Genomic DNA, 23,989 nt, shown 5'->3' on the forward strand with positions numbered 1-23,989 from the left:
CAAGGTCCATCCAAGATCGGCTGAAAATGGTGAAGTCACCATTTTTTACAGCTGAGTAGTATTCCATTGTGTATATACACCACAACTTTCTCAGCCACTCATCTCTTGTTGGACACCTGGGTTGCTTCCAGGATTTGGCTATTACAAATTGTGCTGCTAAGAACATATGTGGACACAGATCTTTTTGGATGTGTGTGTTGGGTTCCTTAGGATATATCCCAAGGAGAGGAATTGCAGGATCATAGGGTAGGTCCATTTCTAGCCTTCTGAGAGTTCTCCAGACTGTTATTCACAGAACTTGGACCAATTGACATTCCCACCAGCAGTGTAGGAGGGTTCCTTTGACCCCACAACCTCTCCAACATTTACTGCTGTTACCTTTTCTGATGTAGGACATTCTCACAGGAGTGAAGTGGTATCTCATTGTTGTCTTTATTTGCATTTCTCTGACAATGAGAGACTTGGAGCATTTTTTCATGTGTTTCTTGGACTTTTGGACCTCTTCTCTGGTGAATATTCTGTCCATGTCCTCTCCCCATTTTTGGATGGGGTTATTTGTTGTCTTATAGTTGAGGATATTCTGGTTATTAGCCTCTTGTCTGATGTATGGCATGTAAAGATCTTCTCCCATTCTGTGAGGGTTCTCTTGGTTTGCATAGTAGTATCTTTAGCTGTGCAGAAGCTTTTTAATTTGATGTAGTCCCATAGGTTTATGCTTGTCTTAGTCTTCTTTGTAATTGGATTTGTTTATTCTTCTTGTCTTGTTGTTGAGTCTGGCAAGCTCTTTATATATGTTGGTTATTAAACTCTTATCTGATGTATGACATGTGAAGATCTTCTCCCATTCTTTGAGGGGTCTCTTGGTTTGGGTAGTGTTTTCTTTTGTTGTAAAGAAGGTTTTTAATTTGATGTAGTCCCATACGTTTATACTTGCCTTAGTCTTCTTTGTAATTGGATTCGTTTCATTGAAGATATCTTTGAAATTTATGCGGAAAAGAGTTCTGCCAATATTTTCCTCTAAGTATTTGATAGTTTCTGGTCTAACATCCAAGTCCTTGATCCACTTGGAATTTACTTTTGTATTTGGTGAAATACGGTGGTTCAGTTTCATTCTTCTGCATGTTTTAACCCATTGTTTCCAACACCATTTGTTGAAGAGACTCTGCTTTCCCCATTTAATAGTCTGAGCACCTTTGTCAAAGATTAGATGTCCATAGGTGTGGGGGCTCACTTCTGGGCTCTCAGTTCTATTCCACTGGTCAGTGTATCTATTCATGTTCCAGTACCAAGCAGTTTTGATGACAATGGCCATATAATACAATTTGAGATCTGGGAGTGTGATGCCTCCAGTTCTGTTCTTTTTTCTCAAGATTGTTTTGGCAATTCTAGGTCTTTTCTGGTTCCAGATAAACATTTGTAGCATTTGTTCTATTCTCCTAAAAAATGTACTTGGGATCTTGATGGGGATAGCATTAAATTTGTAGATGGCTCTGGGTAGTACATTCATTTTGATTATGTTAATTCTAGCAACCCATGAACATGGAATATCTTTCCACTTCTTTGTGTCTTTTTCAATTTCCTTAAGTAGTGACTCATAATTTTCAGTATACAAATCTTTCACTTCTTTGGTTAGGTTTACTCCTAGATATTTTATTGTTTTGGTTGCTATAGTAAAAGGAATTGATTTCTGGATTTCAATTTCTTCTAGCTTAGTGTTTGCATAGAGGAATGCCACTGACTTTTGAATGTTAATTTTGTAGCCTGACACCTTACTGTATTGCCTGATGATTTCCAAAAGCTTCTTGCTGGATTCCTTAGGTTTTTCTGTGTATACTATCATGTCATCTGCAAATAGGGAGAGTTTGACTTCTTCTCTTCCAGTTTGTATCCCTTTAATTCCTTGCTCCTGCCTGATTGCTATGGCAAGAACTTCCATAACTATGTTGAATAGTAATGGTGTTGGTGGGCAGCCCTGTCTAGTACCTGATCTGAGGGGAAATGCTTCCAGTTTTTCACCATTGAGTATGATGTTGGCTGTAGGTTTGCTATATATAGACTCCACTATCTTCAGGAATTTTCCATCTATTCCCATTTTTTGTAGTGTTTTGATCATAAAGGGATGTTGTATTTTGTCAAAGGCTTTCTCTGCATCTATTGATATGACCTTGTGGTTTTTGGTCTTGCTTTTGTTGATGTGGTGGATCACATTGATTGATTTACTTATATTAAACCAACCTTGCATGCCTGGGATAAACCCCACTTGGTCATGATGAACAATCTTTTTGATATACTGCTGTATCCAGTTGGCTAGAATTTTGTTCAGTATTTTCGCATCTATGTTCATCAGAGATATTGGTCTGTAGTTTTCTTTTTTGGTTGTGTCCCTGTCTGCTTTTGGTATCAGAGTGATGTTGGCTTCATAGAATCTGGCAGGGAGTATTCCAGTGTCTTCAATCTTCTGGAAGACTTTTAAAAGTAGAGGTATTAGTTCTTCTTTGAAGGTTTTTTAGAATTCATTTGTAAAACCATCTGGTCCAGGACTTATATTTTGGGGGAGATTTTTGATAACTGTTTCAATTTCATTAGCTGTGATGGGCCTGTTCATGTTATCTACTTCCTCTTTACTTAGTTTTGGAAGTTGATAGGTATCTGGGAAATTGTCCATTTCTTCCAGGTTCTCTATCTTGGTGGCATATAGTTGTTCATAGGAGCCTCGCATGATATGTTGAAGTTATGTGGTGTCTGTTGTGATATCTCCTCTTTCATTTATGATCCAATTTATTTGGATCTTCTCCCTTTTTTGTTTTGTGAGTCTGGCTAAAGGTTTGTCGATTTTGTTCACTCTTTCAAGAACCAACATTTACTTTCATTGATCTTTTGTATGGTTTTCTTATTCTCAGTGTTATTTATTTCTGCCCTAACTTTAATGATTTCTGTCCTTCTGGTTGCTTTAGGGTGCCTTTGTTTTTCTTCTTCTAGGTCTTTAAGATGTGCAATCAGGCTGTTTATCTGTGCTTTTTCTTGTCTCCTAATGTCTGCTTGTATAGCTATGAACTTCCTTCTCAGTAGTGCCTTATTGTGTCCCAAATATTTTGATAGCTTGTGTCTTCATTTTCATTGAAGTCTAGAAACATTTTGATTTCTTCCTTTATTTCCTCTTTGACCCAGAGGTTGTTAAGAAGTGTACTGTTGAGCGTCCACATTTTGGGACTGTTACTAATCTTTTGTTGATTGTTAAGTGTTAGTTTAGTTCCACTGTGCTCTGAGAAGATGCTTGGGATGATTTCAATGCTCTTGAATTGGCTGATGCTGTCTTTGTGGCCTAACATATGGTCTATCCTTGAGAATGACCCATGTGGATTTGAGTAAAATGTGTATTCCAGTTTCTTGGGATGAATGACTCTGAAAATGTCCAATAGTTCTAGTTTATCTGTCTCTTCATTTAGCTCCCTTATGTCTTTATTGATTTTCTTCCTGGATGATCTGTCAAGTTGAGAAAGTGGGGTGTTGAAATCCCCTACTATGACTGTGTTGCAGTTAATATATTGCTGTAGCTCTTTCAATAGAAGTTTGATGTATTTAGATGGCTTCTCATTGGGTGCATAGATGTTAATAATTGTTAAGTCCTCTTGATGGACTGATCCTCTGAGCATTAAGTAGTGTCCATTCCTATCTTTTTTAATCTTATCTATTTTAAAGTCTATCTTGTCAGATATGAGAATAGCTGTTCCTGCCCTTTTTTGTGGGCCATTGGCTTGTATGATAGTTTTCCATCCTTTCACTTTAAGTCTGTGTTTGTCTTGTTGAGTTAGGTGTGTTTCCTGTAGACAGCATATTGTTGGGTTGTATTTTCTGATCCATCTTCCTACTCTGTATCTTTTAATAGGTGAATTCAGGCCATTGACATTTATTGATATCGAAGATTGAAGATATTTTAACACCATTCTTGTAGAGTTTTAGAGTGTTCTGATAGATGTCCTATTTATGATGGTCTGACTGTTTATAGAAGACCTTTCAGGACTCCTTAAAGGGCAGGCTTGGTGATAGTTGATTCCTTCAACTGTTGCTTGTCTGAGAAGGTTTTGATGCCTCCATCTAGTCTGAATGATAGTCTAGCAGGATACAGTATTCTTGGTTGAAAGCCTTTCTCATTGAGCACTCGATAGCTATCTTGCCATTCTCTTCTGGCCTGTAGTGTTTGTATGGAGAAGTCTGCTGCTAATCTTATGGGTTTTCCTTTGTAGGTGACTGTTTGTTTTTCTCTTGCAGCCTTCATGATCCTTTCTTTATCCTTATTCCTTTCCATTCTAAATATGATGTGTCTTGGTGTTTTTAAGTCTGGGTTAATTCTGTTTGGGACCCTCTGGGCTTCTTGCATCTTTATGTCTTTGATGTTGTCTAGACTAGAGAAGTTTTCAGCTATTATGGCCTGAAGAATGCTTTCTTCCTCTCCCTCTCTTTCTTCCTCTGGTAAGCCAATAATGCGTATACTGTTTCTTTTGAAGTCATCCCATAGGTCTCTGTGGTTGTTTTCAGCATCTCTTAATCTCTTTGAGATCTCTTACTTCTTTTTTAGTTGTCTCTCATTCATCCTCGATCTTGCTAATTCTGTCTTCAGCCTCATTGATTCTATTCTCTCTGCCCTCTACTGTTTTCTGGAGTTCATCTATTTTGTTACCCTGTTCTGATACTGTTTTAGCTTTTTCAGCTAGTTGTGTTCATAGCTCAGCTATTTCAGCTTTGAGCTCTCTAATAACCTTGAGATAGTTAGTGTTTTCTTCCAGAGTCTCATGTGTTGTTCCTGTATTTCTGATTACAATTCTTTCAAACTCTTTACTCACTCCTATGATTATTTCCTTAGCTAATGTTTGGATGTTGAACTCATTATTTTATGCTTCACCCTTTTGGGGGGCGGGGGCTTTTAGCTGGACTGTTGTCCTGGTTAGTTTCTCCAATATTTCTTCTTGTTGGTTTACCCATTTTATATATGTTATGAGTTTCCTCTCTTAGTACTTTTCAAATTACTCATTACTATTTCCTGGATTGACTTGTGTCTAAGTAAGGTAATTAAAGGGTTCACAGTGGTGGAAGTTCCATGGCTGCCAGTTAACAGTTGTTTCAATAGTATTTTAATCCCTGAGTTGGAGCTCAGTGATTTAAAATCCTCTTTTTTTTTTTTCTTCTCTGTAGGCTATGGGAGCCTGAGGGCTTCTAAACTATAAGTAGGCTTCTTATCTTAATCACTGACTCCTGACCAAGAGATAAGGCAGGGTGTGGCAGAGATAGTCCAGTGGTTATACAAAGAGACTTTCACAGCCCCACAGCTATGCCACCGAGGTATAGGTCTTCTCCTGAGTTTCCTGGTTAGATCTCTGTCCCCCAGTGTTCCTCCCTGCTGCTGCTCCAGATTCTGCGGGCAGTAGCAATGGAGACTCAGAGTTGCACTTGGTGAGTCTCCGGGGAGTCCTCTCCTCCCTTCAGCTGTCCCCTTGTTGGTGGAATAGACTGGAGGTGGTGTCTCAACTGATAAACCGCCAGACTAAAGTGCAACTCTGAGTCTCCATTGCTACTGCCCGCAAGAAATAAATTGTTTAAAAAATATGAAAAATCAACAGGAATTTTCTTGTTTTCAGATGTTTCCATCACCTCTTCCTTTTTCTTTTTTTTTTAAAGTATCCTATTAATTTGCTTATTTATTGGGCAGAGACAGAGAAAAATTTAAAGGAAAGGAGGAGATAGAGAGAAAGAGAGATACCTGCAGCATTGCTTCACCTCTTGTGAAGCATCCCCCCTGCAGGTGGAGACTGGGGGCTTGCTTAAAACCGGCTCCTTGTACACTATAATCTGTGTGGTCTACTAGGGATGCCACCACCCAGCCCCCTCTAATCTTGTTTTTTTTCTAGTATTTTTCCCTGACTTAGGTCTCCATAGAATTTGCTGATGGGAGTCGGGCAGTAGTACAGCGGGTTAAGCGCACATGGCTCGAAGCAAGGACCAGTGTAAGGATCCCAGTTCAAGCCCCTGGCTCCTCACCTGCTGGGGAGTCACTTCACAGGCAGTGAGGCAGGTCTGCAGGTATCTGTCTTTCTCTCCCCTTCTCTGTCTTCCCCTCCTCTTTCCATTTCTCTCTGTCCTATCCAATAACAACAACATCAATAACCACAACAATGTTAAACAACAAGGGCAACAAAAGGGAAAATAATGCTTCTTTCTCCTTTACCCAGAATGAACGAGTCTTCAAATGTTCTGTGTCTGGGGCCTCGGACACTGTGCATGAATGCTTTCAGTATTCATTTTAAAAGAATGTCCATGAAGGAAATTAGTCCTTAAAAGTAGCCAGTACAGAGCCTGCAGGGGCCAGGGAGAAAAAAAAAAAAAAAGACTACAGAGAGGCCATGGTCCCAGCCCAGTCTGTTCGAAGGCCTTGGCCCCTCCACCAACTTCCTGCTCAACCTTATTGTTTCAGAAATAGAGCTATTGGCAACTGCCAGCACATAGCTGGATTTCACATGTTGTGGGAAATTGCCCAGGCAGTCTGTCTGGTTATTTGCCCAGTCACCATAGCATCTGAGTTTAGCACATATTCCTCAAACCCTGGCCTCCCAGCGAAATCCTCCACCTGCCTACATGTGTCCGAGTCCCGGTTTCTCATTGTTGTAAGCCTTTGCGCCCTGTGGACTGCCTCTTCTTGCAACCTCAGCATGAGAAGATGCTACCAATTCACTTTTTTTTTTTTATCAAAAAGTTCTATAAACTCATTTATTTAATTTTGTGAACTGTAAAAACAGGAAATCAAAATGAGTTACCACTCTACTAGCCAGAGGCAGTCAAAATGATTCTTTATTTCCTTGTCTCTTTTTAAAATGAAAGTAGTGAGGTTTTTTAAATAATTGTACTGGGTATATGTCATTTTATATCCCCCCTCACCTAATGGCATGCCATAAACATTTTTCTTGATATTGCCACAGAACATCCATAAACAATATTTTTAATGGCTGCAAAATAGTCCATCTCACAAATGCACCAGAACTTGCCAGACAGTCCCCGGGTCGCTGGTCATTTGGGTTGTTTCCAATCTGTGATTGCTGTTCTTTTAAAATTACCCACAGAAGCATAATTAAAAAACATCACTGTAGCAGGGATGGGTAGAAAGAGTAGTCTGTCTGGAATAGAGCAATTGGAAGTTAATCTAGAAAGTTTCTGATGGACTATCTGATTTTTTTTTATCACAAAAGCAGGAGAATCCAGAGAAACAAGCCCCCTACACACACTCAGCCCCAACCTGGTCCCCATAAGGAATGTACTCCCCATCCCCCCACTCACACAAGTGACCTGCAAGACCTATAGCCACAGTCACTTGTTTTAAAACCCTCTTGGAAGGAGTCAGGCGGTAGTGCAGCGGGTTAAGCGCACATGGCTCGAAGCAAGGACCAGCGTAAGGATCCCGGTTTGAGCCCCCAGCTCCCCACCTGCAGGGGAGTCGCTTCACAGGCGGTGAAGCAGGTCTGCAGGTGTCTTCCTTTCTCTGTCTTCCCCTCCTCTCTCCATTTCTCTCTGTCCTATCCAACAATGACATCAGTAACAACAACAATAATAACTACAATAATAATAAAAATAAAAAGGGCAACAGAAGAAAAATAAATAAATATTAAAAAAATAAAATAAAAAATAAAACTCTCTTGGATTTTTTTTTCTTGTCTCCAGGGTTATTGATGGGGCTTAGTGCCTGCACTATGAATCCACCTCTCCTGTAAGCCCTTTTTTCTCTCTGTTTTTACTAATTAGGACAGAGAGAAATTGAGAGGGGAGAGGGAGATAAAGAAGGAGAGAGAGAGATAGACACCTGCAAACCTGCTTCACCACTAGTGAAGTGGGGAGTGGGCACTCAAACCCGGGTCTTTGTGCAGGTCCTTTTGTATCTCTGGGAACCTTCTGGGGCCACTTTTGGTCATCAAACTCAGGAAGTGAGATATTAGTGTTAAGCTGATAGAGTCCAGGAAGACTGGAAACAAACTCCTAGAGTAAGCTTTTCCTGGTGCCCAAGGATCCTGACATCTTTGATCTCCCTAAATTCTAGAAGGTGCAAGACCAGCTGTGGTGGTTTTTCATAGACCAGGGACCAACTCTAGAATAAACTCCAAAGCCATGCAGCCAATGGCCCAGATGAAGCCAGAGGGAGTTCTCTAGGGATCTCCTAGAAATCCTCACCTTCCTCCAGAACCTCCCATCTTTGCTTCCAGAAGAGAGGAGAGCAGTCCAGAACCATCAGAAAGCAGGTGTGAGCTAGTGCCGTGTACAAAGCTCATTACATGTGCACTTGGCCCAGTCTGCAGGTAAGGAGGCTGCCAAGATTCCAAGTAAAGCTTTCTTAATTTTAAAGTTCTGCTCTGTTTTTATGTCATCGCTCCCCCCAGTAGCCACCCCCCGACACACACACACACACACACACACACACCAATTGTACCCCTCTTAAGAAAAAGAAAAAAGAAAGAAAGAAAAGGATTCATGGTGCACCCAGCCCCAGCAATAATCCTGGAGGGAAAAAAAGGAAGGAAGGAAGGAAGGAAGGAAGGAAGGAAGGAAGGAAGGAAGGAAGAAAAGAAGAGAAGAGAAGAGAAGAGAAGAGAAGAGAAGAGAAGAGAAGAGAAGAGAAAAGAAAAGAAAAGAAAAGAAAAGAAAAGAAAAGGAAAGGAAAGAAAAGAAAAGAAAAGAAAATGAAACTATCAGTGAAGGGTTCCTGGGTTCTCTCAAAGTGATTTAAGGAATTCTTTTTTTTTTTTTTTAATAAAATGGAGATATCAGTAAGATCATAGGATAGGAGGACTACAATTCCACACAATTCCTGCCACCAAAACTCCCTATCCCATCCCCTCCCTTGAAAGCTTTCCTCTTCTTTATCCCTCTGGGAGTATGAACCCAGGATCACCATGGGGTACAGAAGGTGGAAGGCTTTGCTTCTGTAATTGCTTCCCTAATTAACATGGGCTTTGGGAGGTTGATCCATACTCCGAGCCTGTCTCTCTCTTTCCCTAGTGGGGCAGGGCTCTGGGGAGTCCGGGTTCCAGGACACATTGGTGGGGTTGTCTGCCCAGGGAAGTTAGGTTGGCATCATGGTATCATCTGGAACCTGGTGGCTGAAAAAGAGTTAATATATAAAGCAGAACAAATTATTGACTAATGATGAACCTAAAGGCAAGAATATTGCAGATGAAGATTTGGGGTCTACATTTTAGAAAAAGCTAGTAGGTCTATTTTAGGTACATTCCGAGGGGCCCAAGACTTTACTAGTTTTTGCCTGAGTCTGACAGCTAACATGCAGGTGGACCCAAGGTATTTTCTGGGGAGGTGGTTGTCTTAGTTGGAAAAAGGACTAGAAAGCTGGATCAGGGAAGAGAGTAGCTCCCAAATATGGTAAAAGTATATAAACATCATTAACTGTAAACCCCATCGATTTGATCTGTGGCCCATATTGCTGTAAGGAATTCTGCCACAGTACAGCCAGTCAGGAGTCACGTTCAGGCCTGTCCAGGAATTTAGGTTAGGTTGAGTGTGTTAGCAGCAAAGAAGGTGGAGATTTCCCCCAAAACTTTCATTCTCACTGTAAAATTCAAACTCCAGGGCTGGCACTAGCCTGTGAACTGCTCTCTGTGAAAGCTTCACATAGGACCCCATCCCTCATGGCCCCTGCATGGTCTATATGGCTGCAGGGTGTGCAAATAATGTGAATGAAAAAGGAAACTAATATCCAGGCAAAAACCAAGGACTGATTTGTTGAAAACATTATAACTGATTACATACCTATAAAGAACTCACTGGCTAGAGTACCTGTACTGCTATATGTGAGGCCCAGGTTTGGGCTCAGGCACCACACGGGAGGTGCTTTGGCACCAGATAAAGCTCTGGTGCTGTAATTTCTCTTCCTCTCTCTGTGCATGAAAAGGTGACTTGAAGCAATGAAATCATACAAACAGAAGGCCTCAGGTCTGCAATAAATAACTAAATGAAAATAAAACCGCATGCTTCCCTGGAGGTGCGTCCCCTGTCAGACAACAGAACCGTTTAGGAGAACAGCTTATAGGGCACAGTTTTTCAATGCAGTACCAATGCTAGGAAATGAACTCAGGCTCTCATGCATGTACTGCTGAATGTCACCACCCCCCAGGTCAGTTTTTATTGTTTACATTTAGAGTCAGAAAGAAAGCAAGAGAGAGACCATGGCACCACTCCATTCCCATCTCTAATGCTCCCATTTAGTGTAGACATTGAGTCCAGGGCCTCACACATGGAAGACAGGCACTGTATGGCTGAATCAATGTTCTAGTTGCAAAAGGTGTTGTTTCAGGGGCTGGGAGGTGGTACACCTGATTAAACACACACATTGCCACGCACAAGGACCTGGGTTCAAACCCCTAACCCCCACATGCAGGTGGGAAGCTTCACAAGTGGTGAAGCAGGACTGTGGATATCTCTCCTCTTGCCCCTCTCTATCTCTCTCTGCCCTCTCAGTTTCTCTCTGTCCTGTCCGATAAAGCAAACAAACAAAAGGAAAAATGGCTGCTGGGAGCAGTGAATCCATTGTGCAAACACTGAGCCCTAGCAATAACCCTGGTGACAATAAAAAAAAAAAAAAGAGTTAATTCAGCAAGGGAGCTTGAGGATGCCTTCTCTAAGGAGACAGCCTGTGAGTGGGCGCCTGGCATCTGTGAGCTTGCCAGGCAAAATTACTATCCTTAGTGACATGAGTAAGGTGATAAAAGACAACTACTGGGTGGCATCGCTCATTGATGGAGTATGGAGAATGGAAACACATGAACACACAAAGAAAAAAAATGGATGCAGTGAGCAAACTCTTAAGATTTTATGGGAACTATCTAGGTTAGGATTGGGACAGGGGGCACAGAACTTTGGTGGTAGGTACAGCATGGAACTTTACCCTATAATCTTATAATTATGAAAAGCACTATTAAGTCACTAATAAAAAAATTAGGGGACCAGGCAGTGGCACACCTGGTTAAACACACATATTACCTTGCTCAAGGACCTAGGTTCAAGCCTCCACTCCCCACCTACAGGGAGGATGCAACACAAGTGGTGAAGCAGGTCTGCAGGTGTCTGTCTTTCCTTCTCCCTTTCTGTCTCCCCCTCTCCTCTCAATTTGCATCTGCCCTTTCAAATTAAAAAAAAAAGGGACAGGAAGGAAAAATAGCTGCCGAATATAGTGGATTCATAGTGCAGGCACCAAGCCACAGTGATAACCCTGGTGGCGACAACATTTTTTAAATATCTTGCCTGGCAGATAGAATAGTACACACAAAGGCCCTGGGGCACAAGCAGTGAAGCAGGTCTGCAGGTGTCTGTCTTTCTCTCCCTCCTCTGTCTTCCCCTCCTCTCTCGATTTCTCTCTGTGCTATCCAACAATGACAACAGCAATGACAATAATAACAACAACAATAAACAACAAGGGCAACAAAAAGGGGGGGAAAAGGCCTCCAGGAGCAGTGGATTCATAGTGCAGGCACCGAGCCCCAGCAATTGCCTTAGAGGCAAAAAAGATAAAAAATTTAAAAAAGGTAGGACCATAGAAAAAAATGGCAGATGGATATATTGTTAAAGAAATAATATTCAACCCATACCTGTGATCTTGGGAGAACTAACACAGTTTTTAATGGGAACACAGAACTCTGGTGATGAGAAAGATGTGGAATTGTACCCCTGTTATCTTGTAATTTGGTAAATAAATATTAAATCACTAATTTTTTTTTAAAAAGTCTTATTCTGGGGGCACTGCACATGTGAGGCCCTAACTCCAGAATAATAATAATAATAATAAAATCTGAAGGCAGTCAGCAGCAGAACTCTCTTCTTTGGAGAAGGTCAGTCTTTTTTCTTTTATGGCCTCCAGAGGTATTAGAGAGGTACACCCATCTGGAGGCAAGAGTGGTGATAATGTCCACCCATTTAAATGTCATTCTCATCTGAAAAATACCTTCATAGTAGCATCCGGACTAGCTTTTGACCAAATATCAAAAAGCTTCATTGTGACCTAGTCAAGTTGACACATCAGAATTAACCATCCCCAAGTGTACTTTAAAAGCACTCACATTTCCAGAATGATACCACCCACTGGTGTGAACACAAAGCAGTCATCAGACAGTGGGAGGAGTGGTTAGTTCCATGAAGCACCCCAGGAATGAAAAGATGCTGCTTTGGAAGATTGTGAGAAGATCAAGCAAGAGTCCTGGTGGGAGCTAGAACTTGCTATTCAGGAGAAATTGACACTTCCACCCCACCCACCCACCCTTGCAAGTTGGCACAGGCTATGAACTTGGCTCAACCCATCTGACCTCTCAACTTTTATCTGGAGACTCAGATGGAAAGGAGCTCCATTTTTATATTTTCAGCCAGAGCACTGATCACTGACTCATGGTGATGTTAGAAACTGAACCTGGGGGGAGTCGGGCGGTAGCGCAGTGGGTTAAGCGCAGGTGGCGCAAAGCGCAAGAACCAGTGCAAGGATCCCGGTTCAAGCCCCCAGTTCCCCACCTGCAGGAGAGTCACTTCACAAGCGGTGAAGCAGGTCTGCAGGTGTCCACCTTTCTCTCACCCTGTCTTCCCCTCCTCTCCATTTCTCTCTGTCCTATCTAACAATGACGGCATCAATAACAACAACAATAACTACAACAACAATAAAAAGACAACAAGGGCAACAAAAGGGAATAAATTAAAAAATAATAATAAATAAATTGAACCTGGGACCTCAGGTTCATGAGGTGTATTATGCTACTACTACTGATGCTACTTCCCCAGCAAGAAGCTCCTTTTCCTAGCCCATTGCTTCCTGGACCTCTACTCAGTCTTACAGATCTCTTATTCTTATTACCATTATCATTACTAATATTCCTTTACAAATAAAACCCACTAGATTTTTTTAGACCCTCTCCCTGTCCTCTCTCACCAAACCCCCTTCCGTCAGGCATCTTTAGTTCTGTTGTAAGTGCACATTGTTTATTTGGGTTTTTCTAAATATTTTTAAACATTTTATTACACAAGATGATCTATCCACAATGCTAAAAAGACACTTGGACACTTGCCTTCTTTTTTTTTCCCCTCCAGGGTTATTGCTGAGGCTCAGTGCTGGAACTGCTAATGTACTGCTCATGGGGGCCATTTTTCCTCATTTTTGTTGCCCTTGTTGTTGTTATTATTGTTATTGTTGTTACTGATGTCATTGTTGTTGGATAGTACAGAGAGAAATCGAGAGAGGAGGGGAAGACACAGGGAAAAGAGAAAGATAGACACCTGCAGACCTGCTTCACCACTTGTGAAGCGACCCCCCTACAGGTGGGGAGCCAGGGGCTCAAACTGGGATCCTTATGCCATTCTTTGCGCATCATGCCATATGCGCTTAACCCGCTGCACTACCACGCAAGTTCCTTTTTAAAATATTTTATTTTCTTACTTTAATGAGAGACATACAGAGAGAGAGAAAGAAAGAGAGAGGGATCACTGCTCAGTTCTAGCTTATGGCTGTGCTGGAGACTGAACCTGGGACCTCAGAGCCTCAGGAATGGAAGTATTTAGCATAACCATGATGCTATCTTCTTCAGCCCTTGCTATTCCTTTCCTGTCTGCTTTATATCCTTGTGTTGGACACCACAGTGAAATCAACTGATACTTGACTTCTCCCTCTCCCTCCTGATTTATTTCACTCTGTGTAATACCCTCAACTTCCTTCCATTTTGCTGCAAGTGGAAAATTTCATATTTTCAGAGCTGAATAGTGTTCTATTGTTGAAACATACCACATCTTCTTTATCTAGTCATCCACCAACATTCATTTTATATGCCTCCATATTTTTTCTATTATAAATAATACTGTGATGATCAGGATATGGATATAGAGCTACGAGCAGTAGATCGCTTTCTCTCCTCTCCTCTCCTCTCCCGGATCAACTAGGAATACCAAAGGAGACCACCCGGACCGAAACAAGACAGGACTAGAATGACCACAGAAACCCAGTAAATCACCCGTGAGTACAAACACGCGTGGCTGGTGACAGAGAGGAGAGAGGGACCTAAGGAGAGATTAAGTGACTGCTAACAGTTCGACAGTTTGTCAGTGGAGACACCATCTTCAGTCTGCTCCACCAACAAGGGGACAGCTGAAGGGAGGAAAGGACTCCCCAGAGACTCACCAAGTGCAACTCTGAGTCTCCATTGCTACTACCCTCAGAATCTGGAGCAGCAACAGGGAGGGACACCAGGGTACAGAGATTTAACGGGGAAACTCAGAAGACCTATACCTCGGTGGCATAGCTGAGGGGCTGTGAAAGTCTCTTTGCATAACCACTGGATTATCTCTGCCACACCCTGCTTTATCTCTTGGTCAGGAGTCAGTGATTAAGCTAAGAAGCCTATTGATAGTTTAAAAGCCCTCAGGCTCCCATAGCCTACAGGGGAAAAAAAAAAAAGGCTTTTACACCACTGAACTCCAACTCAGGGATTGAAAAAACTGTTAACTTATTTAAAATGGTTAAAACAACAAGAAAAAATATTGGAGACTCGAACCAGGACAAGAATCCAGCTAAAAGTCCTCCAGAGGGTGAAGCACAAAACAACGAGTTCAACATCCAAACATTAGCTAAGGAAATAATAACAGGAGTGAGTAAAGAATTTGAAAAAATTGTAATCAGAAATGCAGGAACAACAAATGAGAATATGGAAGAAAATTCTAATTATCTCATGGTTATTAGAGAGCTGAAAGCTGAAATCTCTGAGCTAAGAAGGCAACTAGCTGAACAAGCTAAAACAGTATCACAGCAGGGCAACAAAATAGATGAACTCCAGAAAGCAGTAGAGGGCAGAGAGAATAGAATCAATGAGGCTGAAGACAGAATTAGCAAAATTGAGGATGAATTAGAGACAACAAAAAAAGAAGTAAGAGATCTCAAAAAGAGATTAAGAGATGCTGAAAACAACAACAGAGTCCTATGGGATGACTTCAAAAGAAACAATATACGCATTATTGGCTTACCAGAGGAAGAAAGAGAAGGGGAGGAAGAAAGCGTTCTCCAGGCCATAATAGCTGAAAATTTCTCTAGTCTAGACAACACCAAAGACATAAAGATTCAAGAAGCCCAGAGGGTCCCAAACAGAATTAACCCAGACCTAAAGACACCAAGACATGTCATACTTAGATTGGAAAGGAATAAGGATAAAGAAAGGATCCTCAAGGCTGCAAGAGAAAAACAAAGAGTCACCTACAAAGGAAAACCCATAAGATTAGCAGCAGACTTCTCCATACAAACACTACAGGCCAGAAGAGAATGGCAAGATATCTATCGAGTGCTCAATGAGAAAGGCTTTCAGCCAAGAATACTATATCCTGCTAGGATATGGATATAATTTTTGGTGCTAACATTTTCATATTCTTTGGCTAGATGCCCAGAAGGGGGACTGCTGGATCATATTGCAGCTTCTGGAAGCTCTACAGTGTTTTCCAAAGTGGTTTTTTTTTTTTTTAGACATTTCCAAAGTGGTTGCACCAGCTTACATCCCCCTCCCCAGCTCCCTCATTTCTGCTCTCACTTTCTCCCCACTTACACTTGATAGTAGAAGTCACCACCCTTGATTTCTGGCTTAAGTCATTATGTTGTCAAGAGCCTCATTTATCACAGTGTGAGCCACAGACCGGTAGTTGCATCCAGTCTAGGACTGCACCAGATATACAGAATCTGTTTCCCAAGAAGTGGTTCAGTGGTGGAGCATAGGCCTTGCACAAGTGAAGTCCCAAGGTGGCTCCCCAGTACTACACCTGCTGGAGCAATTATCTGAGTCGCTCTCATTCTCTCTAGCTCTTTCATAAGGCACACACACGCGCTCACTCGCACAATTATTAGGTTTTGTATCCAAGACCCCTCCCCAAACCCAGCAGAGCCCCTGGGTCAGGACTGAGGTGTGAGAATTTTTCTTAAGTTCAGGTGAGGTCAGCTTTTGTAATCACTACTGAAAGGAATAGGAAGGGAGCACAAATGTATTCTGCTTGGCAAGTTGAAGTTAGGGCTCAATCTCCAACATTGCCACATGCCAGCTGTGTAGTGTTCTGGTCTGAATCTCAGGAAAATAACTTCTTTAGAAGCTAGTTTCCTGTCATGGGCTTTGTCTCAGTTAGTTTATTCACAAGATGCCCCACCCACCCCTGCTGTGGTCCCATTAGCAGGTGAGAAACCTCAGGTCCCAAAAACTCCAGAGAGCAGAGGATGATTTCCAGGGGCCCCTTAGCTGGCTATTCTGGGCCAGAGCTCAGCTCCTGGGAAGGTTGTCAGCAGACTTGCCTCTGCCTCTGCCTCTGCCTCTGCCGTTCCAGGTGCTCTGGCCTATTGGCAGCATGGTGCCTAGGAGAGCTCCAGAAGGCTGAAGGGGGCCAGTGAGAGGCTTGGAAAGGAGAGCTGGAGACCCCTTGGCATCCAATCTGGAGAGCTGGTGCAGTAGCTCCCTTGAATAATGCACTACTTTGCCATGTGTGTGCCCCAAGTTCAAACCCAGTCCCCACCACACCGAAGGAAACTGGTGCTGTGGTCAGTCGTGTGAGAGTGTGTGTGTGTGTGTGTGTGTGTGTGTGTGTGTGTGTGTATTTAAAGCATAAAAAAGGTAAAAAGGGTCCGACTCAGAATGGGGAGCCTTAGGTTCTAATAACCCCACTGAGCTTCCTTCCAAGCACCCTACCCTGTGCTTGGTGCTTTAAGTGACTCATCTCTTTCATGTTCACATGATCTCTTGTGGGAGCTACTCCTTGCAGAACAGTTACAGCCTGGCCTTTCACGGCCATATAGCCCCGATTTACAGATGAGGAAACTGAGACCCAGAGACTCAGGAGAGCCTGCCCCGAGGTCCCGGGGACGCTCAGGATGTCTCCCAAGGTGCTGGAGTTCAGAGCAGGGTCTGGGGCGGGGAGATGGGGGCAAGTGGCGGCAAAGGGGGGCGGCAAGGAGCTGGGGGTGGAGCCGAGTCCGCGCCCCCGCTACCTGGCGCCCTAATGAGTCTCTCCTTCCCCCGCTGCAGGCCCTTCCTCGTGCTGCCGCCGCTGATGGAGTGGATCCGGGTGGCCGTGGCACACGCCGGCCACCGCCGCAGCTTCTCTATGGACAGCGACGACGTTCGCCAGGCGGCCCGACTGCTGCTGCCCGGCGTGGACTGCGAGCCGCGCCAGCTCAGGTAGGAGGACCCGGGCGGCCGGGAACAGGGGGAGCATCCCAAAAATGCTCCGGGCCGCGGGCGCAAAGCACCCGCCCTCCAATCGAAGCTCAGCGGGGAGGGGTGCACCGAGCCCGCGCCGCCTTCCCTGAGCTGGAGGCTCCCCAGGTTTAAATGATGGGCGCGGGCTTCCCAGAATGCAGGTACCTGGAGTTCCAGAGAAGGAGGACTAGAGCAAGGCACTGAGACTGTCATATTCCAAGATATCGGTGTGCTTTCCATGATCTCTATTTCTCTCTGTCTCTCCTTCTCCCTCGGCTTTTTCCTCTCCCTCCCCTCCTCTGCATCTCCCAATCCCGCCCGCCTTTCTTCTCTCCCTCTCGGTCTCCCGCCTCTCACTCTCTCTTCTCTCTCAGCTCCCTTCCTTCGCTTTATCCCCCTCTCTCTTCCCACCAGATCCCACCGATTCTGATCTTCTCCTAGTTTTCTCAGAAAACCTTACAGAGTAGCATCCCTCGCTGGGATGAGAACAGAATGGTTCTGCTTCTCACGCTTATACTCATGGTCAGGGAAGGAATTATTCCTGGGTGTTCAGGGAACCCAAGTGGGGGTGGGGGGGTTGAATTCAAAACAAAAGCAATTAAATGACTGAGTCAAAAACCTGTTTCTAGTCGGGGGAGACAACAGAATGATTATTACCAAAGAATTTGGTGTCTCTGAGGTCCCAGGTTCAATCCCCAGTACCACCAGAAGCCAGAGTGAACAGTGCTCTAATCTGTCTGTATCAAAAGAAATTAAATTTAATTAAATAAATAAACCTAACTTTACATGCAAAAAGCCCAGAAACCCAGTAGGCTATGTATGTACACACACACACACACACACACACACTTCCTCTCTGTCCGTTTCCAAATACCAACCACCTACATTATTCCCTTCTTCTAATGTTGATCTAGCCCAGTTGAGCATCCAGACTTCAGATCCCTGTCCTTATAGAGCTTTGTTGGAAGGGTATGTAGGGAAATGGGAGGTTTGCAGTATAAAGCACAGCCACACTAAAGGCCCATAGATGCCCTGGGTTCAAGACTGTGCAGAGGGCTAGCAGACATCTTGGTTGCTGGCAGTTCTGAATATCTACCATGTGGCAGGTACTGTTCTAAGTGCTTTACCTGGATTATTTAATACCACAAATTCCCCCCAAATTGTTATTATCTCCACTTTTCAGATACAGAAACCTCTCCACTTTTCAGATACAGAAACCAAGGCAGAGGAATTAACTAAATGCCCAAAGTTGTACGACTAATAAGTGGTGAAGCCAGAATGTGAATTCAAAAGCAGCCCAAACTCTAACCCATAGTTTTGTTTGCTTATTTGTTTGTTTTGTTTTTTTCCCACTAGGGGCTTTTCCAGCTTGGGCTTCCACTATGAATCCACTACAAATCCACTGCTCCCACTGGCCATTTTTTCCTTTTATTTTTATTTATTTATTTATTTATTTATTTGCCTCTAAGATTATCGCTGGGGCTCAGTGCCTGCACTACAAATACACTGTTCCAGTAGTCATCTTTTCCATTTTTTTGGATAGAACAGAGAGAAATCAAGAGGGATGGGGAAGACAGAGGGGGAGAGAGAAAGACACTTGCAGACCTGCTTCACTGCTTATGAAGTGACCCCCCCTGCAGGTGGGAGCCTGAGGCTCAAACTGGAATCCTTGCTCAGGTCCTTCTGCTTCATTCTATGTGCACTTAACCTGGAGCACCACCGCCAGGCCCCTTTTTCTTTTTATTTGATAGGTTAGGGAGAAATTGAGAGGAGAGGAGGAGATCGAAAGACACCTGCAACCTGCTTCAACAGTTGCAGGTGGGAAGCAGGGGCTCAAACCTGGGTCCTTATGTATGGTAACGTGTGCACTCACCGAGCCCCCTGTGACCCATAGTTCTAGCCACTGAACTGTATTTATCTTCAGGTTTCTGTCTAGGCCAGGTTTTGAGTAGATGTCCCTCCATGTCTTATATTTTGTCACCTAGAATGACAACAAGGCTGAAGGAAAGACTAGGGGCAATTAATTGAGCTCTTACTATGTTATCAATTGCAGCAGCATATTTGCATTCATTACTTGCCATCTTTAATCACTAGACAGTTTCCTGGGGTTATTAGACTTTCCCCATTGTGCACACTAGGAAACCAGTGGTGGGACAACTTGGAGGTGGAGGTGCCTGGGCTCAGCCCACCCTCTCTCATGCCTCCTGTTTCCTGGGTATGGCAGCCTCCGTGCAGGCTTGCTCCCAGCACCCCTGTCACTATCCCCAGCTCCCACCTCATGTGACCTTAAAACTCCAGCTCCTCTTGTTTGCTGTAAGCCTGGAACTGCGAGTGGAAGTAAGATGGTTCTTTATTGCAGCAGATATGGACTCTCACGAGGGGGAAAGGGTAGTCAGAGACTTGAGGATCTAGTACCCAGGAGTAGAGGAGGATGATTTGGTGGAGGGTGAGGTATACTGACAATTCACTTGAGAGATGTGGAACTGTGTCCCTGTGACAACAGCCCTGCAGGTCAGCATTTCCTCAGCAAAGTGACACTGAAGTTGGAAAATATATAAAAGATGTTTTCTTTAACCCTTGCTGACAAACTGTTTCTAGTTCATTGGGCTCCTAAGGGAACCCCACAGTTTACAGGTTAGGACTCCAGCAGCACATTTACATTCATTACTCACCATCTTTATTTTTTTTTTGTTCACCTGTTTTTGTTTTTATTTTTATTTTATTTATTTTTTTAGTTTATTTTTTATTTAAGAAAGGATAAATTAACAAAACCATAGGGTAGGAGGGGTACAACTCCACACAATTCCCACCACCCAATCTCCATATCCCATCCCCTCCCCTGATAGCTTTCCCATTCTCTATCCCTCTGGGAGCATTGACCCAGGGTCGTTGTGGGTTGCAGAAGGTGGAAGGTCTGGCTTCTGTAATTGCTTCCCCGCTGAACATGGACGTTGACTGGTCGGTCCATACTCCCAGTCTGCCTCTCTCTTTCCCTAGTAGGGTGGGTCTCTGGGGAAGCGGAGCTCCAGGGCACATTGGTGGGGTCTTCAGTCCAGGGAAGCCTGGCTGGCATCCAGTTGGCATCTGGAACCTAACTCACCATCTTTAATCACTAGACAGTTTGCTGGGGTTATTAGACTTTCCCCCACTGTGCACACTAGGAAACCAGTGGTGGGACAGCTTGGAGGTGGACTCCGGGGTCTCATTGCCTGAGCCCGATCCCACCTCCATGATTGATTAAGCTGTGCAACCTTGGACAAGCTTGCTAGTCTCTCTGAACCTTAGTTTTCTCACTAGCAGCCTAGAAATAGTAATAGTAGTTCCTTAGAGGTTAATTCAGGAAAAAGTGGGACCATGAACATGAAGCACCTACCCAAGATGATTTAGGTTCAGAAGTGCTGAGGATTCGGCCTAACTTTGTTAGCTAGTCTTGCTCCAACAAGTCTCTACTGCCTACTGTCCCAATAATAATGGACACCCATACCTAAGCATTACGTTGTAATTCTCTTCTTTTAATTTTTTATATTTTATTTATTTATTTTCCCTTCTGTTGCCTTTGTTGTTTTTCATTGTTGTTGTTATTGATGTCGTCATTGTTGGATAAGACAGAGAGAAATGGAGAGAGGAAGGGAAGACAGAGGGGGGAGAGAAATATAGACACCTGCAGACCTGCTTCACCACCTGTGAAGCGACTCCCCATGCAGGTAGGGAGCCAGTTAGCTTAAGCCAGGATTTTTACGCTGGTCCTTGCGCTTTGCACCACATGCACTTAACCCACCGCACTACCGCCCAACTCCCTGTAATTCTCTTTTAAGGTTCATTTATTTAGTAGCCAGGAAAGTAACACAGTGGATAAAGCATCAAACTCTCAAGCATGAACAAGTCTTGAGTTCACTCCCTGGCATCACATGTGCCAGAGTAATGCTCTAGTTGTCTCTCCTCCCCAACCCCCTTTCTTTAAAAAATAAAAATTTAAAGGTTTATTTATTGTGTGTGTGTGAGAGAGAGAGACCATGAGAGCAGAGGGAGAGAGACCAGAACACTGTTCTCTGTACTCTGGCATATGATGGTTCTAGGAATTGAACCTGCAGCCTCTGAGACCTCAGGCCTGCAGGTTTCTGCTCCAACAGACCAAAATAACACATGTGAGCCTCAAAAGGAACAATGAAGGGCAGCCAAATGGCTCACTTGGATAGTGCACTACTTTACTACATGCATGACCCAGGTTTGAGCTTGGCTCTCATTGTATCACTTCTGTATTGGAGGAAACTTCAGTGCTGTGGCCTTTCTCCCTCCCCTTCCTCACCGCTTCTCCATCCCCCTTTGCCTTCCCCTTTTCCTCCCCTTCCCATCTCAGTCTCTATCTAAAATAAATAATTCCAACACTGATTTTTTTTTTCAGAAAAGCAGTACCATTCCATTTTATAGAAAAAGTAGAATACTGTATCAAGATCACAGAGAAAGTAAGCACTAGAGTTAGGAGCTGGACTGAAAACCAGGACATCCAGAGAAATAACCAGCTTTCCTGTTGCTCTGCCCTAGACCTTGACTAAGCCCTCAAGGAGGAAGCTGATAACCCTCCTCTGGACAGTTCTTTTCCTTATCATGATTTTGTAGACTGAACAGGCCTTCAGAGGCCACTGTCTCCCTCACAGTGCCCCTCCTCCTTCACAGGGCTTTGACAGCATCATGGTCTAGTGACCAAGTGTGTGTCATTCACACCATCACACCGAGGATTTCAATTTCAGTGTCCATCAGTGAGAGGCCTTAGCCTCAGAATTTGTGGTGCGTGTGTGAGCTCCTGACAGGCCAAAATATACAAGTTTAGAGCAAGAAGCCAAGTGTGATTGTCTGATTTGAATCTCTAGGCTATATTTAGACACTTGTCTTCAGAAGACAATTTGTGTACAGAAAATATAGCAGTCAATTATTTCAGCTAAATTTTCAAGTTTAGAAATCATTTTAAAAGAGAAAATGAAAATAGATCAATGAAAATATTTTATTGATTGTACTAAACAATAAATGTAAGCTTTACTAGTTGAACTAATTAGAATAAATTCAGGACATAAAGGCATGAGGCTATTTTTAAAAAGGATTTATTTATTGTGAGATAGGAGAGGGGAAAGACAGAGAGGACCAGATCACTGCTCAGGTAGTGCTTGAAATAGTGTTTGGAATTGAACCTTTGGTATCTGGGACATCAGGCATGTAAACTGATGTTTACAGACACACACACATACACACACACACACACACACACACACACACACACTTTTTTTTATTAGTGATTTAATAATTATTGACAAGATTGTGGAATAAGAGGGGAATAATTGTATGAATTTCATACAATTCCCACCACCAGAGTTCTGTATCCCATCCCCTCCATTGAAAGGTTCCCTATTCTTGGGGGCTGGGTGGTGGCGCACTAGGTTAAACACACATAGTACCAAGCGCAAGGATCCCAGTGCAGGAGGTGGAAGGTCTGACTTCTATAACTGCTTCTCCACTGGACATGGGTGTTGGTCAATCCATACTCCTAGCCTGTTTTGATCTTTCCCTAGTGGGGCAGGACTCTGGAGAGGTTGGGTTCCAGTACATATTGGTGAGGTAGTCAGCTCAGGGAAATCAGATTGATGTCTGCAGCTTGGTGGCTGAAAAGCAGAAGGATATAAAGCAGAACAAATAGTTTAATAATCAGGAACTTAAAGGTAAGAATATAGCAGATGAGATTTGGGGTCTGCATGTTGGAAGGCGATAGGAAGTCTATTTTAGGTATATTCTGAAGGGCCTGTGACTTTACTAATTTTTGCCTGGGCCTAACAGCTAGCATGCATGTGGGCTAAAAATATTGTCTGGGAAGATGGTGTCAGAGGTGGGAATAGGACCAGAAAGCTGGATTAGGGCAGAGAGCAGCTCCCAAACATGTGAAAAATAGGCGGATGCTCTTAAGAGGCTGTGCAGGATCATAGGGTAGGTCCATTTCTAGCCTTCTGAGAGTTCTTGCATGTGGTAATGTGTGCACTCAACCAGGTACACCACCATGTTTGACCCACCCCCTGATTGTTTCCTTTAAATATATTTTTATGAGTTTTGTTTTGGAGGGTGGGAGCACCAGAGCACTACTCAGCTCTGGCTTCTGTTGGTTCTGGGATTTGAACCTGAGACTTTGGAGCCTCAGGCAATAAAGCCTTTTTTCATAACCATTGTGCTATTTCCGTGACCCATAAATAACTAATTTTAAAGATGAAATTGTGCCATTCACAGCAAAAATGGAAGTTAGCTCTGAGTGGGGGGGGGTGTATGCAAAGAGCAGTCAGTCATGTGTGTGGTAGAAGGATATAAAATTGATGGACAAAACAAAACAGACAAACAAGTGGGCACAGCTAATACAACTAAGGTTACCTGAGAAGAGGGGTAGGAGAGAAAAACCACACAGGCTTCCTGTTTCTCTGCCCTCCCACAGGCTGCTTAAGAGAGGTTCCTGGGAGGCTCCTAGCTCCCCTCTTTAAATAAATGGCCATGGGAAAGTTGAGGTACTTTGGCCTTCTAGCAACTGAATGAATGCTGGAGGAGGTGCAAGCCACTAGAGTGTGGGTGGCTATTAGCTGACCAGGTGCTACCAGCAGGCCCAGGGCTCCAGGTGTCAGGAAGCCCGGGTCCCAGCAGGATGGAGCCACAGAATCAGGGACTCACAAGTCTAAAGCTCCTGCTGCCATTAATTTTCACATCAACCTGGACCAGTGTTGCAGGAGCTC

The 23,989-nt window shown here is 43.5% G+C and overlaps 1 protein-coding gene across 3 annotated transcripts in view; it reads left to right on the forward strand.

Moving 5' to 3' along the window:
- Positions 1–23,989, forward strand: part of ABTB3 (ankyrin repeat and BTB domain containing 3) — a 342,736-nt gene that overhangs the window by 241,801 nt on the left and 76,946 nt on the right. For 2 of the 3 annotated variants that reach the window (XM_007540041.3, XM_060194352.1), the window contains exon 4: positions 17,061–17,213. In XM_007540041.3, coding sequence (XP_007540103.1) covers positions 17,061–17,213 — 153 coding nt within the window. Of the gene's footprint in view, positions 1–16,802; positions 16,919–17,060; positions 17,214–23,989 lie in introns of those variants that run through there. The other variant, XM_060194353.1, reaches the window with a different exon arrangement.

This window comes from Erinaceus europaeus, chromosome 7 (assembly GCF_950295315.1).
Source record: "Erinaceus europaeus chromosome 7, mEriEur2.1, whole genome shotgun sequence".
Lineage (NCBI taxonomy): Eukaryota > Metazoa > Chordata > Mammalia > Eulipotyphla > Erinaceidae > Erinaceus > Erinaceus europaeus.